Here is a 26,526-nt window from a genome sequence, read left to right on the forward strand (position 1 = left end):
GCTTTTTTTAAAAAGAGTACACAGCATTTACACATACTGTAAATATCAATTATCATACATATTATATCGCAATATTGGTTTGTTATTGAACCTTTCTTTCTAAATGGGGCTTATCAAACAGGGAAAAGAAAAAAAAAAAAAAAAAAAAAAGGAAAAAACATTGTCGCAGGTCAAAAACTGAGTGCCACAATCATCTTAGAGAGTCCACAGAATTACCATAATTGACCAGCCGAATAATGAAATTATGAATTGGTATTCATGCATACCATGTTATACAAAAAATTAAAAAAAAAAACACAACAAAACAAAAACAAAGACACTTCTTAGAGGATTAAAATGGAAACATACCAAAAGGTAAGACAGACCTACGAGTATGATAAGCTCATCCAGTGAGTTAGTGCTGTTTGTCTGCCAGATGCACTTCCATATTCTTGGGCTTCACTGGAGCGATCTTGGAAGGGGTAGAGCGCTCTGATTGCGAGAACCGGATCAAGATGTGCATAAGAAAAGTAACAAAGGCTAAACCGAATGCCAAAAGTGCAATGCCCTTCCACGAGTATAGAAGTGAAGACCATTGGAGGAACTTCAGAGCCCCAAATATAAGGAGACATGCCCAAGAGGTAACAACCTGTTCAAGCATGAATAAGTTAATTACTGTTATTCCGAAAAAAAAACCTTGCAACAGCAGAACAGCAAAACAACAACCACCAAGGTTAAGATAGAGTCATGCGTCAGCTGTTTTGTTAGAACAAATATCTCACCAAAAGAGACTTTATTGGCCGACCAGTATCCTGCAATTCTTGATCACTGAAGGTGTCCTCAGCAATATGTTTATCCAATAATGCATCCTGGTAGGCCAAAAGCAAACACCTAGATAAGCACAAGAAAACTGATAAAAAGTACTGCACACACAAGAAGGTAAATTAGCTGTATATTTAGGCGTCAAGAATAGTCTCTCCATAATAAACATTTCGGATTTGCATAATTGTGATACCACATTAACACAACACTGAAAGAAAGCATAATATGCACCTTGGCGACAAACAAATCTTTGCACCATTGTGAAACAGCATCATCTGTTTCAGGCATGTCTTTCATCAAATGCCGTTTAATATGCACGTGCATCTGCAGTAGAGTCAGCCGTACATGTTTTTCATTACACGAACCAACCAAATATGGTGAAGCATAGCAAAAGCTTCTAGAATCTTAACCGCAAAATTTAACAACAGAAAAGTATGAATATTTGAGGAAAATGTGGAAGCTCTCTCTCTCTCTCTCCACCTTCTGCTGGTTCTTCTCTCTAACCCTTTTAGATCTTATCTCCTCTCTACTGTCCTTTATCAACCTCCAATCTTCTCTATCCTTGTCCTTTAGGTTGCATTTGGATGCTGAGGTGATCTCAGATGATCTGAGTTGATCTGTGAATAGTAGTATTTGTGGATCCCATTGAGATGAGTTTGAATGCAAATAAGTTTGAGATATGTGCTTGAATGTAAGTAGGTTGAGATGGGTTTAACTTTTTTAATGGGAAGTTGAAAAAGTAGTGGATCCCATCAATGATAGATTTGAGATGGGTTGAAATCACTTTAACAACCAAACATAGCCTAGCATTCTTCTTTCCCCAATCTTTGATATAAACAATGTGCTATTGAATGGTTTCTTACCATAGGACTAGTAGTAGTGGTAATAATGCTTTATTTTACTCCTAGTCATAACAATAACTGACAGCTCCAGACTTGCACCCGAACTGATATGCTCATTCATTTTAACAAGAAAACATGAGAGAATTTGAAAATATCAGAAACCTCTCCACTTCAAAACCCTTATTACATTCTTTGCCATGAACAATGTGCTCTTAAGAGGCATAAATAACGCCCTAAAACAATATAGATAGTACAAAAAGGCTGCTTCAACGGAGGGTAATCAAATGTCAGCAGAAAATCTGCAGCCTCACAAAAATAAACATAATTGAAATGCAAAGTTATACATCAAGTTCCAGGTCAAAATATGACATAGTAGAATGCTGTAGATAAAAAAAAAAACAAATATACCTAGCATGAATGCAAAAGGAAACATTCAAACTCACTTGTTTACAAGTAGAAAACAAAAGAAGAATACGAATTATGTTATGTGGTTTTAATTTATTACCCATCAAAAAAATTATGTCATGTGGTTTTACAAAAACAAGACAAAATGATAAAAAGAAAACTTACTACTTTAGTTTGCTTACCACAGAAGGCTGCCCTTTAAAGAGTCTTAGCATTGTAGGTGGAGGGGAACTTTTAGGAATAGCCACTGTTATATCATAAATGGCCGGAACAAATGATCGCATATGACTTACAGCTGAAACAAATCCCTGAAAGCAAGACAATGGATATTAAAAAGCCCATATGAAGGATGTGGCCATGCAAATGAACAATTTACAAGAACAAGTCCATTAAGTTTGAAGACTAACATTGATCCCATCCATAAAAAAATAAAAAAGAATTATGATGCTACAAGTACAAACTTCATAGTAGAAGTGGAATTATAAAGGGACAAAATAAATATCCAGTAGCCTTGCTATACTAGTTATCATCTGGTTCCACTTCTTTTCTTAAGAAACCATCTGGTTTTCAAACCAGTCAGTAATCAGTTCAGTTGTTTTCCTTTTTCTTTTTTTCTGCCATTCGTTTTCCTTTTTTATGGGGGAATTAAAAGTGGGGCAAAGTTAGAGGGTGTCGCTGTACAGTGGAAGTTGGATGATGATATACCGTAAGTCAAAGGAAGAGAAGAAAAAATTAATTTTCAGAAAGTAAAAGAAAGGAAGTGCAGTGAGAACTGACCTTAGTACGAGGAATCAAAACATTACGAGGAATGGGCAACCCTGATGAGGCTGCATATTCCTGAGCTGCTAAAAGCTTTGCCTGTGTGAAGCGAGTTCCCTCTACAAACAGAGCCAACCAGAAGGGCTGAGGATAGTCCTTTAACCGTTGAAGACCTAACTGCAGACAACCCACAAGATGCAAATGAGATCAAAGGGGTATTGCAATCAGACACACAAACACAAAGAAAGAAAGATGTATGTATTTAAAAATGTGTGGGGGAACTTTTGTATATTGAGTTTTTGTGTGCCTGTGTAAGTAGAAACTCAATTACACCTGTACCTTTAACGTGCTTTCATCCTTGGCCCAGTTTCTTTCCAGAAAAAGATACTCAGAAAACCACATTGACCAACCTATGACCTGCATAAATTGTATACAGACTTTATCCTTGATATATAAGTAAACGTGTAAAACACTCCTCGCTCAAAACAAGGCCAATAAGAATGCCTTTGCTGGATGACACGTAAAGAGGAACAAGAAAACAGAGAAGAGACTCGAGCCAAAACTCCAAAGAACTTGTACTCATTGCATTCCCTTTCCTAGATTAATGCCAGGATATCAACTTTGCTTCCCACTTCCCTCCCATTAGGACATAGAATCATGTATGTTGTATAGCATCTGAATTCCCTAAGTTATCATGCCTGTTGATGGTACAAGAGTAACAATTTTTTTTATAGGTAAAATGGATAAGTACAAGAGTAACAATTAACAATGGTAGTCCAATTTTAACTGGTTAACGTATTTCCAATATTTTTACTTTCATGTTCATCTAATAAGTTAGAATGTAATTTCAATACAAAGATCGATCATAAATTTAAGCTGAACTTTAACCCCTAGGAGTTGGCTCAAATAGTAAAAGCCTTGATCTTGGTGGTATACTCCCTCCAGGTTTAAGGCTCAAACCCTTAGGTGCAAACAATTCTTCAATAGTCGAATTTGTTCCAAACACCCGGTGCCAATAGAAACAAATAAATAAATTTAAGCTGAACTTAGGACTCAGCTAATTTCATCTCAAGCTCACACGCTGAATTTTCAAGGCAGAAACCTACCGGAAGGGTTTTTGACGATTTCTTCATTACAGCTAACGTGCTGCCAAGGCAACCTGACCGCTGTCATAAATTAACTTCAACAATCAATTAGCGGCATAAAACATAACCATTGAAACCATTGACATCGATATTACTAGTTTTCACATAAAACAGTATGATAGATCGTACTAAGATGCACACTAGAATGATATGTAGGTTTTGTGTGGCTTGATAAGTAATAAAAGAATACAAAAAAAATGAAGAAAGAATGTGAAGTGAACGAATAAGTAATAACATAACCATTACAAATTCTCTATATAGATAGGCATACATGCATATAAATATGGTTCTATGCTAGATGTTTCTTGTCCAGTATGTATAAGTACATAAAAGTGACAAGTGTATGTTGGCTATCAATGAGCACTCATGAAGTAAAGCCCACAAGATACAAAAATGCACTGGTAGTATGCACAAGCATGCATATGATTAGAGTCACTGCATATAAATCATGCACCTGAGCTATAACCCATCCAATGAGCCAATCAATGTCGCTCCTGTGATTGGATAGAACAAGTGCATGTTCTTTACCTGCAAAAGGATCACAACATGTTCATATAGGTAAGCTACTAGGAATTTTTTGGTACAGAAATACCAAGCACCAAGGGTCTCACTCAACAAGAGTTTTATCCTTACCCATTAATTGAAAGGTTTCATGGTCTGCATATACTTGGATCTGCAGCCAGAAGGGTTCAGTGATCAAGATTTAATTTTCCAGATGCTCCAACAAAGTAAACCATAAATCCAAATTCATGAGGAATACCTTTCATGTTACCAATTAGGTTCCATCATAGCAGGTTATCATATTAGCAAAATCTCTTTAGAAAAGTATGTCGGGTAGAAATACAGAGAAAAGGGATTACACTTTTCCATTAAATATTCCATTGTATTATCGTGAAAGCAGTTTCATGATTAAGAATTAGAACTCAATCTGCTCATTAAACTATCATGAACACAGTTTCATTATAAAATTTACTATTTGCACGTGCATGTGTTACGAGCGGCACTTAAAATGTATATTACAAAAGATCTACAATAATCACATTGTATCACAAAAGATCTTCAATAATCACATTGTATCACCTAGAAGCATGCCATGAATGAGCAAATGATATTACTCTATGAATTTATTATAAATAAACTGAAAGTCTAAAATAGATGTAAGATCAATAAAATTAAATTATAAGGAAGGTGATGGACACCTTAACTCCTGCCCACCAATCGACGAGCCATACAAGCTCCAGCCATAACAATTCAGCGACCACTCTGTTAATCCTTCTGTACGTACTCTTGGACAGTGGCCGAATAAGGACAAAGCAAATTGCCTGAAAAGAAGATTGAAACATTCGTTACATTAACTGATTCAAGTGCGTTCCCAACTGAACCCCCTCCTTCCATCACAAAGAAAATAACCGAAGAAAGTAAGCGGAGAAAATAAAAAGAAACTGGGTGCACTCATCAAGAGATAAAAAGATTAGCACGACCATTCTGTCAATTGAAGCAAAATAAAAATAAAAAAAGCAAAAAAGAAAACAAAGTGTGAAACGAGCTTTAAATGCTAGTTCTATATTCCTGGGGAAAAAAACCAGAGGAATAGTTTTTAATAAGCTCAAGTGAGTAGTGGGCTTTATTTGCAAGGTTGGATGTAAAGGAAAGTCAAATATTCAGCATTTCATCTCTTGCGTCTTCCCCCCAGTTTCTAAGAAAAAAAACAAAGAACAAGAGAACTGAAGCAAGTCTTTAGTCATTGCATATGATAGGGAGCGAGAGAGGGAGAGAGAGGCTCAAATGAAATGAAATTGAAAATAAAAGACCTACAAGGACACTGACGAACCCTACCTAGAACGAGCAACCAACGAAATAAAAAAAATAATAATAAAAAAAGCAAGAAACGAAAAGCCCAAACCCTAAAAAACGAAGCAAAACCGAGGAATCGAACGAATTTCCAGATTAGAGGCTAACAAGGTCGAAGAACTTGACAAATCGAAGCCAATTCAGAAAGGAATACCTGAATGAGATTGACGACGAGGCCCGAAACGAAGAAGAGGATGCCCAGTGGGACGATGACAGCTGCCGCTGAAATCGCCATGCCCAAAACCCCCCACACCACCACTCACTCACTGAGGCACAGTGATTCACACAGAAAAAAGTATTGAGCGTATATATTTTATGAGAGAGAGAGACATACACAGACACAGAGAGGGAGAAAACTGTAGAAATGATTTGATTTTCTTTTCTATTAATAGAGGAGAAATTGTTTTTTTTTTTTTTTTTTTTTTTACCTAAAAGTTAATATTAATTTCTGGAAATATTATATATTTATAACTCGTGATTATCTAATAATTACCAATAAAATTGATAAACCATATGTAGATCCGGCAACAGGTCGGTTGAATCCATAGGTATTTATTCCATATTTAATATATATTTGCTCTAACAATAATTATTATTAAAAATAAAGAAAAATCTTCAAACTTAGCTCTAATTTTAAATTTAAAAAAAAAAAAAGATAGAATTTAAGAGAGCTTATAACATTTATTGCTATTAATTAACGTGGAAAACCATGTTGAATTTGCAGTGAAGCTGATGCGGGGGCGTGTCCTTTGTGCTTGTACACACGGGAGCATTTGGCCATTAGTTAAGAAGACATTGATATCATGCAAGTTGTGTCCATGCAAGTTGTGTCCACGCAAGTTGCCACCTATGTCCTCATATATATTTATTTAATGCCAAGAGAAAAGACATAAAAATTATACAATTTTTTTTTTTTTGTTTTACGAGAGGCCTTTCGGACTCATTCCTATGTAATAAACTCCGATCTCATACACTGTATTCTCAAAAATTTTCCATACACGGAATTAAGTAAGTACACGTAGCTACTCTATTTTCTCTCTTAAAAGTTTATAAACTTAAACGAAATTTGCAATAGAGGCACACCTAGTGGTCAAACTTGGACGGTATAGTAACACTATCCATTAGAGTAATGTTATTCTAAATTTCAAAGGCTTCTACACTATACACAATATATATCTCATAATTTAATTTAAAAAATAAAATTTAAAATCTAAATATTCTTATTTAAATTATGTGAATGTCATATAAATAACATATGGTATAAAAGTTTTAGAATATCATTATTCATTCTTATGAAAAGATGGTACACAAATATCTTAATTTAAACGTGAAATAATTTTTTAATTTGTTTTTCTTTTGCCTTGTTGGCCAACTATTTTCTTTAATGGATTTGTCCGAGGAGGTTGCAACTAAACTCAACTACCCGAACAGCTTTCATTACTCGTGGGACGGGACCTGAGATATCTTTCGAATGTACGGTAGAAAAGTTGAGCCCATATGGGCAGGGCAACTTCATGTTTTTCTATCTTCGGAATCGGCTCATAAATTGCCATTCAAAGGGATCAAATGCATAAATTTGATACCATTAAATTATGGTTTAATGGTTTTTTGTTCATTTTCAACTTTGAATTTATATATGAATTCGGATTATTAGTAGTAGTTCTTAGCTTTATTTGGATAGTGAAAGTATTTCATCTCATCTCATCTCATTTCATCATTACAATTTTTTTAAATTCCTACATAAAATATAATAAACAATTCAAAATTTTCAAATCTCAAAATAATAATAATATTAAAAAATAATATTCTAATAATATTTTATTCAACTTTCATATCAATTTATCTCATCTCAACTCACTATCCAAACGACACCTAAAGGGTTTGTTGAATCATGAGTGCTGCTAGGGTACCACCCAACAGTGACCGCTGGGCATGCCATTAGGCAAAATTCATTTTTTTAACTTTTTTCATTTTTCTTATTCATAGTTTTTTTTAACATTTCTAAACATTCTTATAAAATATAAAAAAAAATATCAATATATTAATAGTCACTTCCTTAATCAGTAAGTAAAAAAAATTAAAAATAAATAAATACATAAGTGATCAATATGAGAGGATAAAATGGATGAGTATAGTAGTATTATTCTTATTGAATTTGCTAGTGGGGCTCAGGTATAACTTAAGGGTAGTGATAGGGTTATTATCATCTTATTACCTATTTACTACTTATAGTATATTTGAAATTTTTTATTTTTTTATCATTTTCTTTTAAATACTTTTTTAACATAAGAAATTAAACTTTTATTAATAGTCAATTTCATAATCATTAAATAAAATAAAAAAGGTAAAAAAATAGTAAAAAAATAATAACCTTATCATTATCCATAACTTAAAACTCGACTCGGGGAAATACCTGTCATCTAGATCTCCCATGTCCAATTCTCAAAAACTAGGATGATAATAGTCAAGTCCAATAAAAGAAAGAGAAAACCTTAGAACCGGTCCGTCCGTCCACTCCCAATTAATAGCCTACCAATAATTAAGTGACAGGTAGCTTTCCACAATTATCACGTGAATGCACAACAACAAATTCCCACCAAAGAAGAACATACGAGAGAAAGAGAGAGACGAAAATTGCTCCAGTCTTTAGCATGAACAGAAAACTACTCCAACCTTTTAATTCCTTCTCTCAAACTTTTCTCTCTCTACCTTCAAAGATTCTCAAATATCTTCTCCTATGTCCATTTATGCTAAATTTCTCTCAAAATATCATCTTTTTGTTTCCGTATCTACCTTCAATTTTTCTCAGATTCTTCCGCATTCATTCTCGAACTTCTTGATTTTAGCGAGAGCTAAAGAGAGCGGCCTGCAGATATGAGTTGAGCATTTTTTTTACTTCATGTGCGTGAAATATGTGGTGTGTGGGAATCCTTTGGTGTGGCGTGGTTTTCATAGGGTACTCACCATTTTGTTTTTTTGTTTTTTTTTTTTTTTTTTTTTTGGGTATGAAAAAACTGAAGAGAGGAAGCTTGTGGTGGGGTTGTTGGTTTCCTGTGGGCTATAGGTAGCGGTGGCGCTATGGCTAAGGAAGCTTGCGTGATTGTCGTGCATGGGAAGAAATTGTGCTCTGTTTTTTAAGAGCAAAAACATAGGTCTGTTGGGTGGTTGGGACATGGCGTCTAGGCTATTTTCATCTCATGGTGCAGCGATTTTTTTTGGTGACGCACGGTGGAGCTTTGGGCTACTATGATGGTGGTTATTGCTGGGTGGATTAACGGAGGCTTAACATAGTGCACTAATTTTTCTCTCTATGTATATGTGTGCAATGGCTTTCAGATTCGAGATTGATGTAGAGGGGCTATTGTGGGTTCTATAATGGAGGATGAAACTCACAAAGTGGAGGATGGCAGCGGAGGAGTGGATATTGAGGGTGGTGGAACTGATATTACTATATTTCTTTTCTATTTTGAGAGTTATACTATGTGAATGAGTCTATTGTTGGTTTGGTGAAATCTTTGGCGTGGTACCAGATGAAAGAGAGGTTGTTATATGCACATAATCAGTCGGATTGCTTCGAAGCGGAACTCTAAAAGAAATTGCCTCCTATCACTCTCGTATCATTTTCATTCAATGAAAAAAAAAAAAATATATATATATATATATATATATATATACACACACATGAATTTGATTTTTTTTTTTTTTTACCCATTTTGGTCAACTTTAATTATTTTTTAACATCAGCCTTTTACACCACCAAGGTTGTCCAGTACGAGCTGATATTTTATGGCTTCGAGGTCAAGAGTTCAAGTCAGGACAAAACCACTTGTGATAGTAAATCCTAACTTTTGGATTATAAAATGGATCTTGAACCAGCTAGATACTTTAGGGGTGCTGTGGCGATAAGCTTGCCCTTGAGATAATAGCTATGATTCAAATCAATCATTTTGTGGTGGAGAGGGGCTCCTATAATTACGCTCATAAATGATTGATATATTGGTCGCCTCTGCCTCCCCTTATTCTTAAAGGAAAAAAAATAAAAAAATAAAAACAGCCTTTTACAAATCAAGATTAATTTCTTTTTCTTTTTATTTTCTTCCAAAAACATCAAAGGAGAACCAGTAATAAATCAATAAGTTCATTGGGGGTGTCCTGTTTTGAAATATATATATCAACTTCAAAGAAAGTCTCAATGGTTTTGCAAAATGTCCAAAGTCTAGAAGAAGTACTGCCCACTACTTTTGAACGAGTTTCGTATAGATACAAACTTCTTAGCTTGAAGTCTGAAATTATGCAGTAATCCCACCTACTATATTAATGTTCTCTCCAAATATGTTGCCACCCCGATTATTGGTCAGCTACCACGACGTAGCCTCGCCCGCCAACATGGTGTTTCCTTGTCCACCACAACGTAAATCATATAATACCAACCCAACGTTTTTTTTTTTTTTTTTTTTTTTTTTTTTTTTATCCCTTGAGTCGGGAGGGAGTCTAACCCAAGACTTCTATTTTGAATATTTGAGTCTTATGTCATCAGGTCATATACTTTTGGCAATACTAACCTAACGTTAAGTACGAGAAATAGACACATAAATTAAATAATAATATTAGATAAGTAAAAAAATAGAATTTATTATTAAAAAATAATTTTTTTATATAAATTCTAGATTTAACTATTTTTTCAAAATGAGTGTGTAAGATTTACACATCCTAAAAATATAAATATTATTTATTTAAATTAAATATATTTATTAAACATCAATTTGATGTTGTCCAAAAAAACTCATATATGTAACAATTAATATTATAAAACTTAATTTATAAATTTATCTAAAGGGTAAAGATGTTTTTTCCTCGCCCTAATAAAAAAAAAAAAAACCTACAATCTTTGAATTTTTATGTGAATATACATCTACAAACCATTTTATCGGTTTCGAGCTATTGGATAATGACTCCCAATATTTATTTTTTTATTTTTTCTGGCTTAGGATTGTTAACAACGAGAGCATCGAGGTCACATCGATGTTATATGCACGTCCGTCTTGTTCAATAATTACTAGAACACTAGAAAAAACCATACACTACGATTCAACCTAGCATATATATAAATATATATTTATTATATATATATAAAATGTTAATATGTCGTCTCATACTGACCGCTCGGTTTGCCCTCTCTACGTGGCATGTTATTTGGAATACAATAACATACCACGTTACATAGTTATTTTTTTAAAAAAGAGAAAAAGATGAAAACAAAAATAAAACTCAGCGGAGGGATTTCATTTAAACGCAAGGAATTCCTCTATTTGGTACATGAATGAATTTTCAAGGAAGGAGAAAAATAATAATGGCTAACCAACTCACCAACACCTTGTTCACACATATAATCTCTTCTTCTATCTGTCTCTAGTTTTATGAGATAATTTTTCTCCCTCTTAATTTTCCCAGAGAAAATGGACATATTTGAATATATAGAAAAGAAAATCTTTAGTTGGTTGAAAATGGCAACAACTTTGCCAACAGCAACATCTCTCTCCCATGCTCTCAAAGTCTCAGAGAAATTTCACGAATCCATCTAATTCCCTGTCCATGTCGTTTTCTCTGTGATTTTGTGTCAAATCTATGTTCTTTTGTTGTTTTGCTTCAACCAAAATTTTATGTGTTTTAATGATTTTGAGCTGTAACAACCGAGCTTGAGCTAGAGGAGGTATGGGCAAAGATTAGCTTGTACCTTAGCTTGAGGCCAAAGTTGGACCAGTCATTGGAAGATGTTGTGGCTCTATATTTGGCAAAGGGTAATAGTTGGATGAACCTCCAATTTGGTATTGAGTGTGTAGCACTTGAGTTAGAGGATTTCATTCTCGAAAAATTATTAAACCAAAAATTTGATCTCGTTAAAGACTACATTTCCTAACTGTTGAGTCACAGAGTAATTTTCTAGTGATCGACGATGTGAGGGAGAGAGGGGAGGGAGCGAGATGTTAGGCTAGAAGGCACTTTCGTATTTTGTTTCTTGTGCTTCTTTTTTTAATAATTATGTGACATGGCATGAGCAATAAGATTAGGTGGTAATACACAAGCGACATAGTAGCATTAGTTATATATATATATATATATATATATATATATAATATTTATATATAGGATCATGCTAGCAAGCCGCCCAATGTTTATCGTTGGGCGTACCACTAGTTATAAAATTGTTGTTATTTTTCTTTTGATTTTCTTTGAAGTATTTTTTTTAACATTTTTAATCATTAAGAAAAAATAAAAAAAAACTACATAATTTTACTAATAATCACTTCCTTAATTATTAAGTAAAAAATTAAATTACAAAAATTAAAATGCATGAGCGATAAATTTGAGGGTCTCCACTAGCATTTTCCATATATCATACACCAAGTTGATGTTAGGCTGGTTATCTCATGCTGACTTAGTATAAATTAATTAAGGTCCGAATATATTACATGTACATGACCGTGATGATACCAGTGATTGTATTTTTGGTACGTCTACAAAAACAGAGCATGATAGATGGTATGCGTAATGAAGTTAATCTTGAAGATTCTCCATCTTGGCATTTTTCTATAATTTCACAACAACGGGAACTGTTCGTGTAGGACCTCTTAATTATTTTCAAATAAATGTTACAATGAAATCTTACACCAGTACACACATCTATTTAATTAATATGTGATTTATTATCATTTTTATTCTATTTAAACACACACATATTTAAACATTAAAATAAAATGACAAAAATGACAAACACATCTTGATTAAAAGAAATATATGGTACACTTCGACGAAGAGGAAAACGATAAGAAATTGAATATGTGTGTGTATATATATAATCTTCAAAATGACGCTTAATACACAGTGACAAAAAAAAAAGTCTATTAAATAGAATAATTCTAAAAGAGTATTGTTATTATAAAGTTTCTACGCTACATACTGTTTATGTGACATAATTTGATTTGAAAGATAAATTTTAAATTTTAGATCCTACAAATCAAATTTTATAATTTAAGTGATTCGAATAGTATGCAGTACACACTGACTTGAAAATATAATGACTATTAAATAAAAGTAAAGAAAGTGAATTTCAAAGAAAATATCACGTTATATTTCTAAACAAATGTTTATGATATAAGTTGATATAATCTAGAATTTGATAAGTAATTTTGGTCTTCAAATGCAGAAAACCCGTTTTCTAAATAAAAGAACTAAACATTTTAGACTCAATATTTTAATTGTGTTATATAATTATGTTATTAAAATAAAATAGGCCTAATATTTAAAAAATTTCCAAGGATTCTTACTACGGTCTATATTTAGCAGCCCATTCCTTTGTAAACGAGTTTTAAAATGTTTATATTTAAATTATGTTTAGAAATAAAATAGAATAAAATGAGATAAAATAAAATAAAAATTAGAGAATGAGGCCACCCCGATATTCACACGCGGCTAACAAAAATTATTGAAGGTGACGGCTCCAACGGTCGAAAATGTTTAAATAAAAAAACCCTACTTGCTTTCTGCGTCCCTGGCGTTACAAAATCTCGTCAGCTGCTCCAAACCTTTCTTCAATTTCATCACAATTTCTCTCCCTCATTCTCTTGGCCCAATTTTCTACATTTACACGATCAAAAGCGGTTCGGAGATTCAGGATCGGAGCAAAGCTTCCTCAAGCTTCTCTGCTACTAAATATATCTGCACACAATTCAATTCTCACTTGTCATCTTCAACTACTCTAATTCCCATTTTCGTTTTTGTAGATTTTCTGAAGGTATGGAACCAGAAAACATCGATTGGAACAACGTAGAATCGGAATTCATCGAAGACGACACGTACGAGAACTACGATGCGCCTCAATGGGTTGATCTCTCTGCCCCGGACCGGCCCGTTCACGATGAGCCCTGGTTCTGCGCTCCAGGTAAAACCCAATATTCCTTTACTCCATGTTTGTTCCCTTTAAACGAAAAGGAAACCCGTAATGGTAAAAGAAAAAAACTTCGAAACCCATGTTTTCTGGGGTTCTATATTTATTAATTTTCGCTTCGGGCATTGCAGATTGCAAGCATCAGAAGAATAATGCAGATTTTCTGAAACCAGTGCGCCTTTCGAAGGTTACAATCGATGCGTTTTTGCTAGTATGGTTCCTCTGTTTTGTAAGATAAACATCTCAAGCAAAGCGTGGATATTCTGTATTTTCAGGTTAAGCTTCTAAGAACAGCTTCCATTTCAGAAATCCTTCCTTTCAGGGATAGGAATCGAAGGTATCATTCAAAACCACCGTTTGGTTTTCAATAAAAATGCAGTATAATATTGAGAACTTGAGTCTCACTATTTCAAGCACAAATAATTAATAGATTTTTTGCACATATTTAAGTAAGCTAACTCTCTTTACTGGATTTACTTTTTGGCAGAAATGTGAAGCCAAAAGAAAAAGAAATAAATCCATCTTCATCTACAAACTTTCCCGATTCAAAGTCTTTGAAAACGAAAGGATCATATTATTCACAGAGTAGTTCTATTGAAGACGGCGAAAACAGGAATCCAAACGTTTCTGCTCCCATTCCTAATGGGAGGACCAGATCAGAGAAAGCAACAAGGAAACCAAGCACAGAGAACGAGAAGAAATCGGTTGAGTTGTCGGAGAATTCGTCAAAGCATGACCGGAAACCGCAGATGAGGAATACATTCTCGGCGCGTAATTTGCTGGGCGGACGGGAAATTCTGAATCAGATCACAGAATTCTGTTCGGAATTGAAGAAATTGGGGAGGAGAAGGAGTTGGAAGAAAGGGACCAAAGCGAAAGAACAGGATGGGGTTTTAGGCGAGCTAAAGAAGAGAGTTAGAGACAGAGAAAGGAGTCCTCTGCTTGTGGTTAAAGAAGAACAAGTCTAAAGCAGCAATAGAACAGAGAGAGAAACAGGAGAAACAGAAGAGGGAAGAGAGTTTTTTTTTTTTTTCTTTTAATTTCTTTGAAGTAGTCTCTGATCAAAGTTTCTACCAACCAATTGTGAATGCTGACATTTAGAATATTAATTTCAAATTTTATCAACAACCGATTTGATCTATTTATAAGATACAAACCTTCATGTAACGGCCCTGAAATGTAGTGAATGTCATATTTGCTCTGTGGTTTTGAACTTCAGAACAGGATCCTCCTAATACTTACGCCATCCCTCCCATCTAGTTCGTTGGTAAAGCCTGCTGGATCTGTATCAATGGCTTCTGGTTTTCTGCATAGCAATGCTACTCATCATTCCATGACATGGCATTAGATAATCGGAGACTATTTATTATATTTCACTTATAAACCTATCATCTAAGGCCACATCATTCCAATCATCTAATGTCACGTCATAGGATGACTCATCATCATCACATGAATAGATTTGTTCTTTTCTATATTCAGGGCATACAAAATGATAAAGAAATTGGATTACTCAGGCAGATGTACTTTGAAAATACCCCAAGGAAAATGCCAATCCTCTGTGGAGTATTCTCATGTCATCATCCCCGAACCAGAGAAAAGGTTCATTCTGTATGGAGAGCGGTATTTGTCTTCTACTTCTAGTGAGAGAGAAGATTGTGACATTCATATGTTCTTTGGATCCCTATACACACACATCAATAAGATTGTAATGTTCTTGCATTTCCTGTTGCATTTGAACCTAAAATGGAGGAGCGCTCATGATAAGGAGCCTTTTTCTCCAGCGTAGCTGCAATATCTGCATGACTATCATGATTTATAAATGACAAGAATGTGGTATTTACAGGGTTTAGTGTCTAGGGGTACTTCCATTTTGTGTGTGTGTGTGAGGGAGAGAGAGAGAGGGGAAGGCAAGCATGGGATAAAGGTGAAGGCAATCCCGGGTTTCAGGTTGTGAATGGCAGGAAAACATGTGAAATAGAGCTCGTGAAAATGAAAAATGTAAGTGAGGTGGGGGGGTCTTTGTGAAAGCCATACTCAAACTTCAACTATATTTATGGACAACCAACGCCCATAGAATCCAAGGAAAAGATAGTCACACTTCATTCAAAGCACTTACTTCCTTTTTTTACACACACTTGATGGGTTCAAAAGCAGTCTTGCAAAATATTCCAGTCCCCACCTCAACATTTAATGCACTCTTACAAGTCCCCCCACATTTGAGGAAAACCAAAACAAAAACCAGTCGTTGGTCACAGATAAATCTTAAAAAACCTCTTCGAATGCTCTGTGCTCGTACATGGGATCATAAGTACGAAGTTCCCCTCCAACCTAATCTACTCATTTGCTGGGATCAGATATGTGGAGTTGGAGTTGGAGATGTATTTTGATTGTAATACTCTAATCGATTTATTCTATGAAATGGTAATGATATGAAATGCAACCCAAATGATTTTGTGACTTTTAGAATGTGGCTTTTATAATTTTGTTGAAAAATAGAAATTTAAATGTAAATTCATTATCAAGAAAAAAGAAGAGTAAAATTATGCATTGATCATGAGTAAGAACATGCAGAGATCCATCTATACGCTTGTTAACGGTCACAGACTCACATGGGCTACAATAGTTTCAAACGTGAACGCATTTAAACCAAGCTGCACTCTCACTCCCTACATATCCCGCGCCTTTCAATCCATAGTCCGCAGTCCCAACACGTACTATCACTTCCTACTCACTTAGCTTTCACAGACACCCCAAAACAAGCCATGGAGGGTGGCAGATCTCCATTAAAACCATGGAGGAAAGGTCCAACAAGAGGCAAAGGTGGCCCTCTGAATGCCTCGTGCGAGTACCGGGGCGTTCGACAAAGAACATGGGGGAAATGGGTTGCTGAAATAAGAGAGCCTAAGAAGAGAACTAGACTCTGGTTAGGCTCTTTTGCCACGGCCGAAGAAGCTGCCATGGCTTATGATGAGGCTGCAAGGAGATTGTATGGACCAGATGCTTATCTCAATCTTCCCCACCTTCAGCCAAACCCCAATTCTATGGTCAATTCCCATAAGTTTAAATGGTTTCCTTCCAAGAATTTCATTCCCACGTTTCCTTCTTCTGGATTGCTCAATATAACTGCCCAACCTAGTGTTCATGTCATTCATCAGAGGCTCCAAGAACTAAAGCAAAATGGGGTTCAAAGCCAAACCCCTTCTTCTAGTTCATCCTCGTGCGATTCAAAAGCTGAATTCCTGACCATAAGTGACAAAACCCAAGTAGAAAATCCAGCAGTGAAGGAGAAAGATGCTGAAATTTCATCTTGTGTGGAGAAACCACAGATTGATCTCCACGAGTTTCTTCAGCAGCTAGGCATATTGAAAGAAGAGAGACAGACGAACTCAACAGATACCACAGTAAACTTTGCGACGCCAGAAGCTCCATTGACAGAATGTGGTGACCAACTTGGAACCTTTGCTGACGAGAGTTTCAACTGGGATACACTAACCGAGATGCATGGGATTACAGATCAAGAAGCAGAAGCCAATTATCTCCAGAGTTATGACTTTAGTGAAGAGTTCAGTTTACCTACTTCCATTTGGAATTTCTGAGAAGATCAACTGGTTTTGGAAGAAATAGGGTTTAGCTTTAGTGGACTTGAAAATTAGTTAAAGAAAGTAGACTAATCATCGCTTAAGCTAGGCCATAGTCAGTTTGGCTTGAAACCTAGTTTTCCATCTCTTAGTAGAAATCAGTTCACTTTGACCATATGAGAGTGATTTTAGCAGAGGCTGCGAGAAATTTGCTGTTCAACTTGTAGTGGCATTGAAAACAAAATTGAACTTGGTTTTAAGCTTAATGGTTGATGCGAACTGATCGAGATAGGGTCTTCCTTGCAATTCTGCATGTTTTTGCTCCGTTCCTAGTCAACTGAGGGAACTTACAGGAAACATGTTACAAACTGATTACAGAAAAGTCTTAATCGTCTCCTGGGCTTTCAACATCTGGCATTCTAGTAAATGATAATCAGAAGATCTATGTGCTAATTGAAACATCGTATTTATCACACACTAAGATATCATTTCAAGGAGGATTAACAAAACAATTGTTAATGGACAAAGGCTTACGCATAGAAGTCATGATTCCAATGGAAGTTGCTCTATGAATATTCGAGGTTTAGCTACGTGCTTGATTCTATTTGAAGTGAAAAATCATGGCATAAAACAGTTAGCAACAAACATGATTTAAGAGGCAAAAACTCCAAATAATAAGATGTAGACATTCTTACTTGACACATTTGAAAGAAAAATGTCAAATTCTGTCGTGACAGAACATGTGTTATTTTTATCATGAGAAATACTATAGTCATAAATAAATCTCATTAAACTAAACATACAAATTGACAACTGACGTAACTTCATAAAATATGTTAAATCTACTTTAGAATAAAAGTATATTTATAATCTAACGTACTACATCAAACCATATCAGTTTATAAATTTACTTTTGTATGACCTCTTTATGACTAAAGTATTTCTCTTTTATTATTCTCGTACTGTTGGTTGGGTCTTGATGTCTATGGGGCAGTATGAGAATGGTTCTAGTCTTCTGACACAATAAATGAATGTATTGTTTACAGTCAAAAATGGTATTAAATTAAGAGTAATGCTAGTTATTATTTATTAGAGTGTTCAAATCTTGTACACTCTCTTTTAAAAATAGTAGGATTCATTTTTAAAAAAATAAATTTTAAATGTAGACTCTAAATTTATCCACTTTTTTCAATAAGAGCGAACGCAACATGCACACCTTGAAAATGCTAAGGGTAATAATACACTTACACCTCATTTACTACTGATTTACTACCTAAATGTTTTTATAAAATTAACTCAAAGAGTAAAAGAAGGCCAACTTTTATAAAATTGAATTTATTTTTAATTAAATTATATGATTATATTAGTTGATTGGATTTATTTTTTTTCTATATTATGCAATAAGATCGTGTTCTAAAATTTTTAATCCAAATTTAAAGAAAAAAAAAAAAAAGAAAGATAGTAAAACAATAGTTAAAAAAAGTATAAGAGTATCATTACCGGCCAATTGCTAATATCACTTCTCTTAAATCATCATTCCTTAGTAACAACAAATCTAAAAAAAAAAACCCGCATTGTTGTCGCGCTATAAAGATCACTATATTTAAATTTTCTTTAAAATAAAAATATGGTCAGAAGAAATCCAGAAGGGATAGGGGAAACTTGAGAAGATAGATACTTTTCTGACAACACCATAGATATCAAAATTAACATATCACCCTCTAGCATTTCTTCAACCACTTCACAATTTTTCTTCCATAAAATCAAAATGTCAATACAAACAAGAAATGAGCAAAAAAATTATTGATTTTTTTTTTCTTATTCATTGTTTCCTGAATATAATGAGGCAATGAGCCAGAACAAGATGCATATATGAATCTCGCATGAATACTTTTACTCTAAAAGGAAGAAGAAGGAGAAGAAATTTAGAAGGTGCCCAACTCTGGTTAGCAATTGGTTCCAATCAGAGAACTTGGCTTGTAGACACTGTCCAGCTGGTTGCTCCCATCTGTCCAGGCTTTTGAGGGACTCGTTTCTTTGAGCCCTCCAGCTGCAGCAGTCTCTTAAAAATGAACAAATCTCTTCAGTTGGCTCCTATCAAACATTCTCTAGGTAACCCAAAGTCTTTTTCTACATGAATATGTCGTCTCCAAGGATCATTATGTAACTTGTAATGCAAAACCTTGTTAAGACAAGAAAAACAGGTCAGCAGGTTCAGATAGAGACAGGCAAACACACACACACACAGATGCATGTGTACAGGAAACATATTTGATTATGTTGCAAAATTCAAGTTTCTATATGTCCTAAATTACATACAAATCATCTTCCTATTTGTAATAGGATTCAAATATACCTGTATAAACGTGGCAAAAACATCATCTTCAATTAATTGCGAGAACTCAACTGCCCAATCCTCAACGCGGCCAAAAACAGTTTTTTGCCTCTCAGCTTCGAGCATAATAGAATCACGATACAAGAACCTCGGCCAGATTTTCCGTACATTGGCCAGCTTGTATTCTACTTCTGTTTCATTGAATCCCTAAAGGAAGCAAGAGGAACACATTAGTCAACTCAACTGCCAACTTTCACTTTATTGTTTCCCAATCTCAATTTCAAATCTAAATACTTGAATGAAATTACCCGGAGTATCTTTATCAAATTTGGAATTTCATTTTCACTTATCCGAACAGCAAAGCTCTCATAGTTGAGCACATTCTCATATGGCAGGAAAATCCCATCCTACACATGTAAAAGCAAATTAATACTTTAATTAGGCCATCTATGTTTCTAATTTAATATCTTGTTTGAGCTTTTTGGAACTCAGACTATCAGTGACAAACTAAATCAAACTCATTATTAGATGTAGCTGTTAAATGACTACCAAATTGATGGAAAAGCAAGATGCAGAACCGCAATACCTGGATGACTACAGGAATGCACCCTTGCAGAATACTATCTTCCATTCGACCGCTCCAACCATCTCCAGGAAATACCCCACAGAAAACAGAACCGGCTAAATCTTCATGATAATTTTCAGAGCGTAGTGGTGTTACAATCACATCCTCTGTGTGCTGTTTCCCAAGCTTTCCTTCCTTGTCAGGACTTGATCCAAACTCTTCTGCTATTTTCTGTCTGATACCCATACTATACCTGCACACACACACACATCACTAGTATATTTATTATCTTCTGAAAATATGTATTTTAGTAACCGTTTGCAAAACTGGAAATTCAACCAGCCAAAGACAATGACCATCTAGACCACTCAAAGCTTGCTCGTCAAACATAGAGCAGGAAGTGGGGGGGGAAAAGAGACTGGTTCTTGCTCTCCTAATTCAGGAAGACGGAAATTGGCAACCTAAATAAGGCATAGTATTTTCAGTCTCTGTTTAAAACTATCTTCAAGGGTGTACTAACAATTTTTAAACCCTTTAAGAATCCCCTGGAGGTGAATTAGAGATGGAAGTAGACCCTCATTCCTCACATTGGGAATAGTTTCAAATCAGGGGCTATTGAACATCATTACGAAAATCCCCTATAAGGTTGGAGTTGGAAATTGAGTCGAAACTCTACTGTGGTTTGATCCTCGTGTTTGATTGAATTTTAGGGTATTTGATTATGAACCTTGTAACTTCCTTCTTCTACCATCACCATTTTAGTGTTTATTGTAAATTAATTGATAAGTAGGCTATTTATAGCAGTTTACACTACAGTTCCTCTGGTACAAGTGTCAAAGACAAGAAGACCATAGCTTTGGAATCCATCTTTCCAATCGCAGTATTTTAAGGGAGAAAAGAACAAAATTTCCATTTTTTACTCTCTAGACAGGTTGGCTACATATCATTTAAGACCAGTTCGCTAATTTGAAAACATTTAAACAATTCTCCAGTAAACTTACGAAGCTTCCGGCCTTCCGTTTGGGTAAGCTGGCCCTAGATTCCCATTGAAATAGAACAGGGTCTTTCGCTTCTCTCGGGGCCTGTAAATGAATCATTGAAGTGCTCATTTTCACTTGAATAAATGGAAAATTCAAAATGTCTGCATTGTTAAATGAGTCCAAACAACTGGGGCAAGAAAGATGAGACAAGTCTTTCATTGAAATTTGTACCTTGCCCAAAGTTTTGCGCTTAATGCAATACCATCAGGACGTTTCCAAGCAGGAAGCACAAGGTCTTTCTCAGGTTCGAAGCATGGGTGGCTGCCTCTTCGACTGGAAGGAATGCTATCCCAGTTGTCAGCCCAATAGGCTGTTGTTGAATGGTTATGCTTTGAGTTTGTGTTACCCCAGTGAACCAACATCATGCTACTCCATATCACCTTGGGGGCATAGCACGCACCTTCATCCCAGGAAAAAAACTGCCTTCAGATATAAAAGTGACTTCATTAGCTTCCACTGAATAGTACTCCAATCACAAGCAAAAGACAAACTGTATTCACTTTCTCCACACTGACAATACATGATTTTTGTACTTACAACATACCCAAATATGGTCTCTTCCTGATGTGCGATTCCAGTAAGGATATTGCTCAACAATGTGTTCATAAGCCTTCTTATAAAATTCCAGAGTGAAAGAGCTCCTCAAACCCATATGTTCCTGAAGTGCAAGTCATATTCACTTACAATGGGAATCACACATACAAGTGAACAAAACCCAAACATACAAACCAAACGTGCAATATCATTCACACACCCATAAACCTTGCCTATCTTGGTTAGGTACTAAATGAAGGTTCTAACGGGTAAATAGAAGGTATAACAAAACTCCTAAGAAGAGATCAAAATCTTATGCCATGATCAAATTACCATTTACAGGCATCAGGAAATGTTAAAATTCATTTCAAAATTAGAAAAAACAGGGATTGGGACATGTGCATCATCCATTCACATGTACATACAAGTAGAGACAAAAAAGAAAAGACAGATAAGTGCCTGCAACATATGCAACATATGCAACAGCCACATAAGTGTACCTGCATGCTCAAGTGAGGAGCATCATCAGCACGAGTTATTATGCACGCATCAAGGACAGGAACAAAGAAAAAATCTGCTTCTTCACCGTTCAATGTTCGATGTGAACTGGCTAAGATACTTTCATAAAGTGCCATCTGGAAGCATATAGCATCACAGGATAAAAAAGTAAAAAATTTAGGGATTTCTAAGCATTTGAAGTTAACTAGTCTCAATCTCAGTTTAAATATTACCTGGGCTCCGTACAGCTGATCTGTCCACAATGTTGCATTCTTGTCATCATATATTCTATTAACGCACTCCAACTTAAAATGGCGCCCCTACAGCACCCAACAAATCAAGAAACATAAAAAACTTGATGCTGGCATTGGTCAAGGAATACAAAATTAGAGCTGATTCTGACCTCAAGGAGAAGACTGTTGAAACCTGGAGGCAAGTCATAAACATAAATAAGGGGCCTTTTCTTTTTCACCACAGCATTGAGATTGACAGCCTTCGCTGTAAGGTATGCATCATCAGGAACATCAATCCGAGCTGGTCGAAGCCACTGAGGCCAATCTCTGACAGAAGATACAACAGATGGAATGCTGCAATCTATTCCATACCATCCATTGTCACACTGAGATATATTCTAGATTTAGTTTAGGCATTTAAGAATGACAAATCAGAGAACAGAAAAGCACACAGCAACAAAGGTGATATAGGTTAACCCAAATATTAGAACTTACATGGTCATAGAAATTGGACATTAATTAAATTTCCATTAAAATCACATTAAATGACTTCTCATGTGTGTATTATTCTTTTCTATTAAGATAGTTAACTAATTTGTGAATAGTACTCAAAATGTACTGATATCATGAGGATTGTGAATACCTCCTGCCTAACTTATACTATTCCCACTCACTTCTTCATCATGTAGATGGAAAAGATGGTTGACCAAGCTTTCTCCTCCCTAAAGCATATCAGACAATAAAGATCATGTACACAAAATCAAAACATTACCTGACAAAATCCACCACGGCACCGCCCATGCCCAGAACATTGGTTAATACAAGTACATAGAACGGGCACTTCACAGAATCGCCCCCAGAGACCATCATATTTGCAGTCACATTCCTCTTTGAATTGAACCTTGTTAGAATATGCTTCAGTTGGGTCCACATTACACCATCCAGGTTTGCTACCGTTGGTTGTAAAAATATTATCTAGGTCAGTTTTCGTCCAATCAGTCAGTTTGGGAGCATCAGGTTCAGAAGATAAGCTGAAATGGATGGAAGGAAATTGTAACTTATCCAATATTTTGCAAGCAATGGGATTTGCCAATAAAATCTTTGGTTAGGAATTTGACGGCACTTACTTCAGTTTAAACCCACAAGCCTCCGGCACCGGACGATTTGGGTATTTTGTGCCTTCTCCGCAGAAGCACATTGCCCTTCTTGTATCACAGTAAGTGGGGCATATTGAGACAACCCATCGCCCATTCGGTTGTTCTGGTGATGGTGGGAAATTGCAATCCAACTGCAGTCTTTCAGAGCACCCCTCTCCTGTCGCACCATCAGACATTATATAGCCGATAGCAACAGGGTTGATCAGGTAGGAACATTAACTTTGATTCTGGGTTGGGGAAAACTGAAGCACATCCTATATTTAAGAGCAAGTGACTAGGAATTTTATTGATTTTTTTTTTTTTTTTTTTGGGCGGGGGGGGGGGGGGGGGGAGGTGGAAAATTTACCCTTTTTATTGGCAAAATTTACTCTTAGAATACAAAAGAATTTTATTTCACTGGAAATGCAGCTTAAATTTAAATTTGAAGATGGAAACATAGATTGTAGATAAAAGGGAGGGAAAAGACACACACAGAGATGCATTTGAAAGATGGGACCCAAAAGAATGTAACTATCAAAGTAATGCTATTTGAATAAGTTTCTTCTTGGTGGTTCAGAAAACGCCCATCCATTGGTGCTAAACAACAAAGATGACAAAATGATGATTGACTAGAATCAAAAGCTACACACCTTAATCAAGATTTTAAATCTAAAAGAAGGGGAAAACAATTTGAAAGCTACCGATGGAAGAAACTAAACCTACCAATAATTTCAACCGTGCAAAACGAATGTTAAGAAATATCACAGATCTTCATCTTAATGTTATGTTCATTTACAAGGACCATATATATATATATATATATATATATATAATATATATATGAACCAGATAGATTTATCCTAGTATTTGTTTCATAAAGGTTCTAATCTTCAACTACTAAGCTAAAACACTACAGGGATGAAAAAATTAACCATGCACTCATGTAAAGTAAACCATGCTATTGATATGTTTTTGAAATTGACTTGAACAGAAATCTATCCATAGATTATGTTGCTTTAACTGGTACACTTAATATCATTGTGGTATATCACAAAGTATATCATAAAAGACCACTAAAATCATACTTTCTGACTATAAGGGTAATAAGTTGGAATAGCACCCTTTTCTATTTGCTGCTTCTAAATCAATTTGTAATAAAATGAAATTAAGGGAAAAATTTCATACTGACCGCTATATCCATGAAAGCACCGACATTGACCTAATTCACGATTACAAACGCCTTGACCACTACAGCCATTTTTGCAGTTAATGGCGCCTATTATCTGCAACAAGAATAATTAGTTACAAGGAAAATATGCTTCCAAAGTGGAATTCACATTGATCTCGCCTATAATACTATAAATTCTAAATGGCTGCAAAAACACAGGCATAACCTATAGATGAGTATTCTATGGAGCAAGTATTGGATACAAAGTAAACACTTCAACACAATAAACAGAAAGGCAAATTAACTCTGACTGAAAAATCATTTCCAATCACCTCAGCAATGCTTATTTCCTTGGTAACCGAATCACAACCAGAAAGCCACTGCCCAATCTCAGCTTTCCATGGTGCATCATGATAGATAACTCCCTTGTGCAAGTCAGCTGGAAACCTATGATCTAAATCAGTGGTCGGCTGTAGATCTTCCCAAACATGGTTGGTTGTTGCTCCAGAAGATCCATTAATTGGGACACAAGCGTTCTGAGTTTCCCTGAAGTAATCAAAAGAAGGCCCGAAAGGAAACAGGAACAGATGAACTACTGAAACCAATGCCACAATAGAAGCAATTGCTGCTGCCAAAGACCATGAGCATTTCCACTTCTGGATAGATAACATGTCTGAAAAGATTATTTCGTGATAAACCCAGTACTATCTGTGGAGACTTTACACCTAGAAGACAGAAGCTAATCAGCCCTAAGACAGACAGATAAAGTTTACATGCACATACAAAGTCACACAAAAATCTACTTTCTATTATTACTATTAGTCCAAAAATGGTATGCTAGACGACATTAAAATGTTGGTGCTTCCTATCAAACCCACTCTCTGCATAAATATAATGTGCAACACCACTGGTATTTACACATTATATATATATATATATATATATATATATATATATATATATATACACACTGAACGGAAAATACAGATCAAAATAATGATAAACTGGTCCAAAATTCAAAGAATAAATGAACTCCTATTGCAAAAACCTCATTGAAATCGTAGAATGACCGAAACAAACGAGCCCAGATCATAACGTATGTTGACATACACTGGAGCTGAGCTAAAGCCAGTCATTGCTAGTATGCAATGGGCAACCCCATGCATGAAGAAATTTCACACCAAGACGTTGATATTTTAAAGGGAGAACCGCAATGGATCAAATAGCAGCGAAAAATACAAAATGAAAACCAACAAAACATCATAATTGGACCAAAAAACTAATGCAAGGGACTGACTTTGACTGAGTTCTGGCAATTAGAAACTATTACTAACCTTTTTTATCCTACGACGGATTCCGAAAGTGAAGGACCCAAATATGAATCAGAAAGATTCAAGGCAAGAGCAGTCAACGAAACTGGAAAATAAATCAATGAAATATCGAAATTATAACGAGAGAGAGAGAGAGAGATTTCCAATTTGGCCAATCAAAACCCAGATTAAACTATGTCGAAGCAAAAGATTGCAATTTTGGGAAAATGTCATCTGAGAATGGTGAAGAGGGAGAGAGAAGGTCAAACCAAGGCAAAAACCGCCAATGCTGTCGCTGAAAAGATTGAACCGAAGGAATATTAAAACAGAACAGTACTGGAACTTTTCCTTGATTGATAGATTACTGTTGTTGCCCCT

The 26,526-nt window shown here is 35.3% G+C and overlaps 4 protein-coding genes across 7 annotated transcripts; 2 read left to right on the forward strand and 2 right to left on the reverse strand.

The window, feature by feature from the left end:
• Positions 1 to 236: 236 nt before the first annotated feature.
• LOC121268370 (1-acyl-sn-glycerol-3-phosphate acyltransferase 2) lies at positions 237 to 6,158 on the reverse strand. The gene is made up of 11 exons (XM_041172615.1): positions 5,958 to 6,158; positions 5,152 to 5,274; positions 4,586 to 4,625; positions 4,407 to 4,480; positions 3,914 to 3,973; positions 3,147 to 3,224; positions 2,826 to 2,984; positions 2,231 to 2,356; positions 1,033 to 1,125; positions 762 to 848; positions 237 to 628 (listed from the first exon to the last, which is right to left on the reverse strand). Exons 1-11 carry the CDS (start codon positions 6,036 to 6,038, stop codon positions 395 to 397), a joined length of 1,155 nt encoding a protein of 384 aa, XP_041028549.1. The 5' UTR covers positions 6,039 to 6,158; the 3' UTR covers positions 237 to 394.
• Positions 6,159 to 13,334: 7,176 nt separating this feature from the next.
• LOC121268377 lies at positions 13,335 to 14,873 on the forward strand. Of its 2 annotated transcripts, none has more exons than XM_041172630.1 (4): positions 13,335 to 13,742; positions 13,880 to 13,935; positions 14,024 to 14,085; positions 14,233 to 14,873. In XM_041172630.1, the coding sequence occupies exons 1-4, from the start codon at positions 13,598 to 13,600 to the stop codon at positions 14,714 to 14,716; spliced, it is 747 nt and encodes a 248-aa protein (XP_041028564.1). In that variant the 5' UTR covers positions 13,335 to 13,597; the 3' UTR covers positions 14,717 to 14,873. The 2 variants fall into 2 exon arrangements, with proteins under 2 accessions (XP_041028564.1, XP_041028565.1); XM_041172631.1 differs by having other exon boundaries at positions 13,336 to 13,742; positions 14,236 to 14,873.
• Positions 14,874 to 16,435: 1,562 nt separating this feature from the next.
• LOC121268378 (dehydration-responsive element-binding protein 2F-like) lies at positions 16,436 to 17,903 on the forward strand. The gene has a single exon (XM_041172633.1). It carries the CDS (start codon positions 16,514 to 16,516, stop codon positions 17,345 to 17,347), a length of 834 nt encoding a protein of 277 aa, XP_041028567.1. The 5' UTR covers positions 16,436 to 16,513; the 3' UTR covers positions 17,348 to 17,903.
• A 1,157-nt stretch (positions 17,904 to 19,060) lies between these two features.
• LOC121268379 (probable glucuronoxylan glucuronosyltransferase F8H) lies at positions 19,061 to 26,526 on the reverse strand. Of its 3 annotated transcripts, XM_041172634.1 has the most exons (15): positions 26,176 to 26,525; positions 25,171 to 25,565; positions 24,860 to 24,953; positions 23,662 to 23,848; positions 23,307 to 23,565; positions 22,705 to 22,920; positions 22,535 to 22,621; positions 22,304 to 22,438; positions 21,814 to 21,927; positions 21,441 to 21,688; positions 21,231 to 21,311; positions 20,251 to 20,482; positions 19,973 to 20,071; positions 19,686 to 19,871; positions 19,061 to 19,511 (listed from the first exon to the last, which is right to left on the reverse strand). In XM_041172634.1, the coding sequence occupies exons 2-15, from the start codon at positions 25,507 to 25,509 to the stop codon at positions 19,413 to 19,415; spliced, it is 2,376 nt and encodes a 791-aa protein (XP_041028568.1). In that variant the 5' UTR covers positions 25,510 to 25,565; positions 26,176 to 26,525; the 3' UTR covers positions 19,061 to 19,412. The 3 variants fall into 3 exon arrangements, with proteins under 3 accessions (XP_041028568.1, XP_041028569.1, XP_041028570.1); XM_041172635.1 differs by lacking the exon at positions 21,814 to 21,927 and having other exon boundaries at positions 26,176 to 26,526; XM_041172636.1 differs by lacking the exons at positions 25,171 to 25,565; positions 26,176 to 26,525 and having other exon boundaries at positions 23,662 to 23,945; positions 24,860 to 24,952.

Source organism: Juglans microcarpa x Juglans regia, chromosome 5S (assembly GCF_004785595.1).
Source record: "Juglans microcarpa x Juglans regia isolate MS1-56 chromosome 5S, Jm3101_v1.0, whole genome shotgun sequence".
NCBI classification, from domain to species: Eukaryota; Viridiplantae; Streptophyta; class Magnoliopsida; order Fagales; family Juglandaceae; genus Juglans; species Juglans microcarpa x Juglans regia.

Excerpts from the sequence above, each read along its gene's own strand:
- LOC121268377 (XM_041172630.1), top strand. The coding sequence starts at position 13,598 with ATGGAACCAGAAAACATCGATTGGAACAACGTAGAATCGGAATTCATC. Across the intron at positions 13,743-13,879 it reads GCCCTGGTTCTGCGCTCCAG|ATTGCAAGCATCAGAAGAAT; the intron begins GTAAAACCCAAT and ends CGGGCATTGCAG. Across the intron at positions 13,936-14,023 it reads AACCAGTGCGCCTTTCGAAG|GTTAAGCTTCTAAGAACAGC; the intron begins GTTACAATCGAT and ends CTGTATTTTCAG.
- LOC121268378 (XM_041172633.1), top strand. The coding sequence starts at position 16,514 with ATGGAGGGTGGCAGATCTCCATTAAAACCATGGAGGAAAGGTCCAACA.
- LOC121268379 (XM_041172634.1), bottom strand. The coding sequence starts at position 25,509 with ATGTTATCTATCCAGAAGTGGAAATGCTCATGGTCTTTGGCAGCAGCA. Across the intron at positions 24,954-25,170 it reads AGGAAATAAGCATTGCTGAG|ATAATAGGCGCCATTAACTG; the intron begins GTGATTGGAAAT and ends TTCTTGTTGCAG. Across the intron at positions 20,072-20,250 it reads GCATTCCTGTAGTCATCCAG|GATGGGATTTTCCTGCCATA; the intron begins GTATTGCGGTTC and ends TTACATGTGTAG.
- LOC121268370 (XM_041172615.1), bottom strand. The coding sequence starts at position 6,038 with ATGGCGATTTCAGCGGCAGCTGTCATCGTCCCACTGGGCATCCTCTTC. Across the intron at positions 4,626-5,151 it reads ATTGGTGGGCAGGAGTTAAG|ATCCAAGTATATGCAGACCA; the intron begins GTGTCCATCACC and ends TTCTGGCTGCAG. Across the intron at positions 629-761 it reads GGCCAATAAAGTCTCTTTTG|GTTGTTACCTCTTGGGCATG; the intron begins GTGAGATATTTG and ends ATGCTTGAACAG.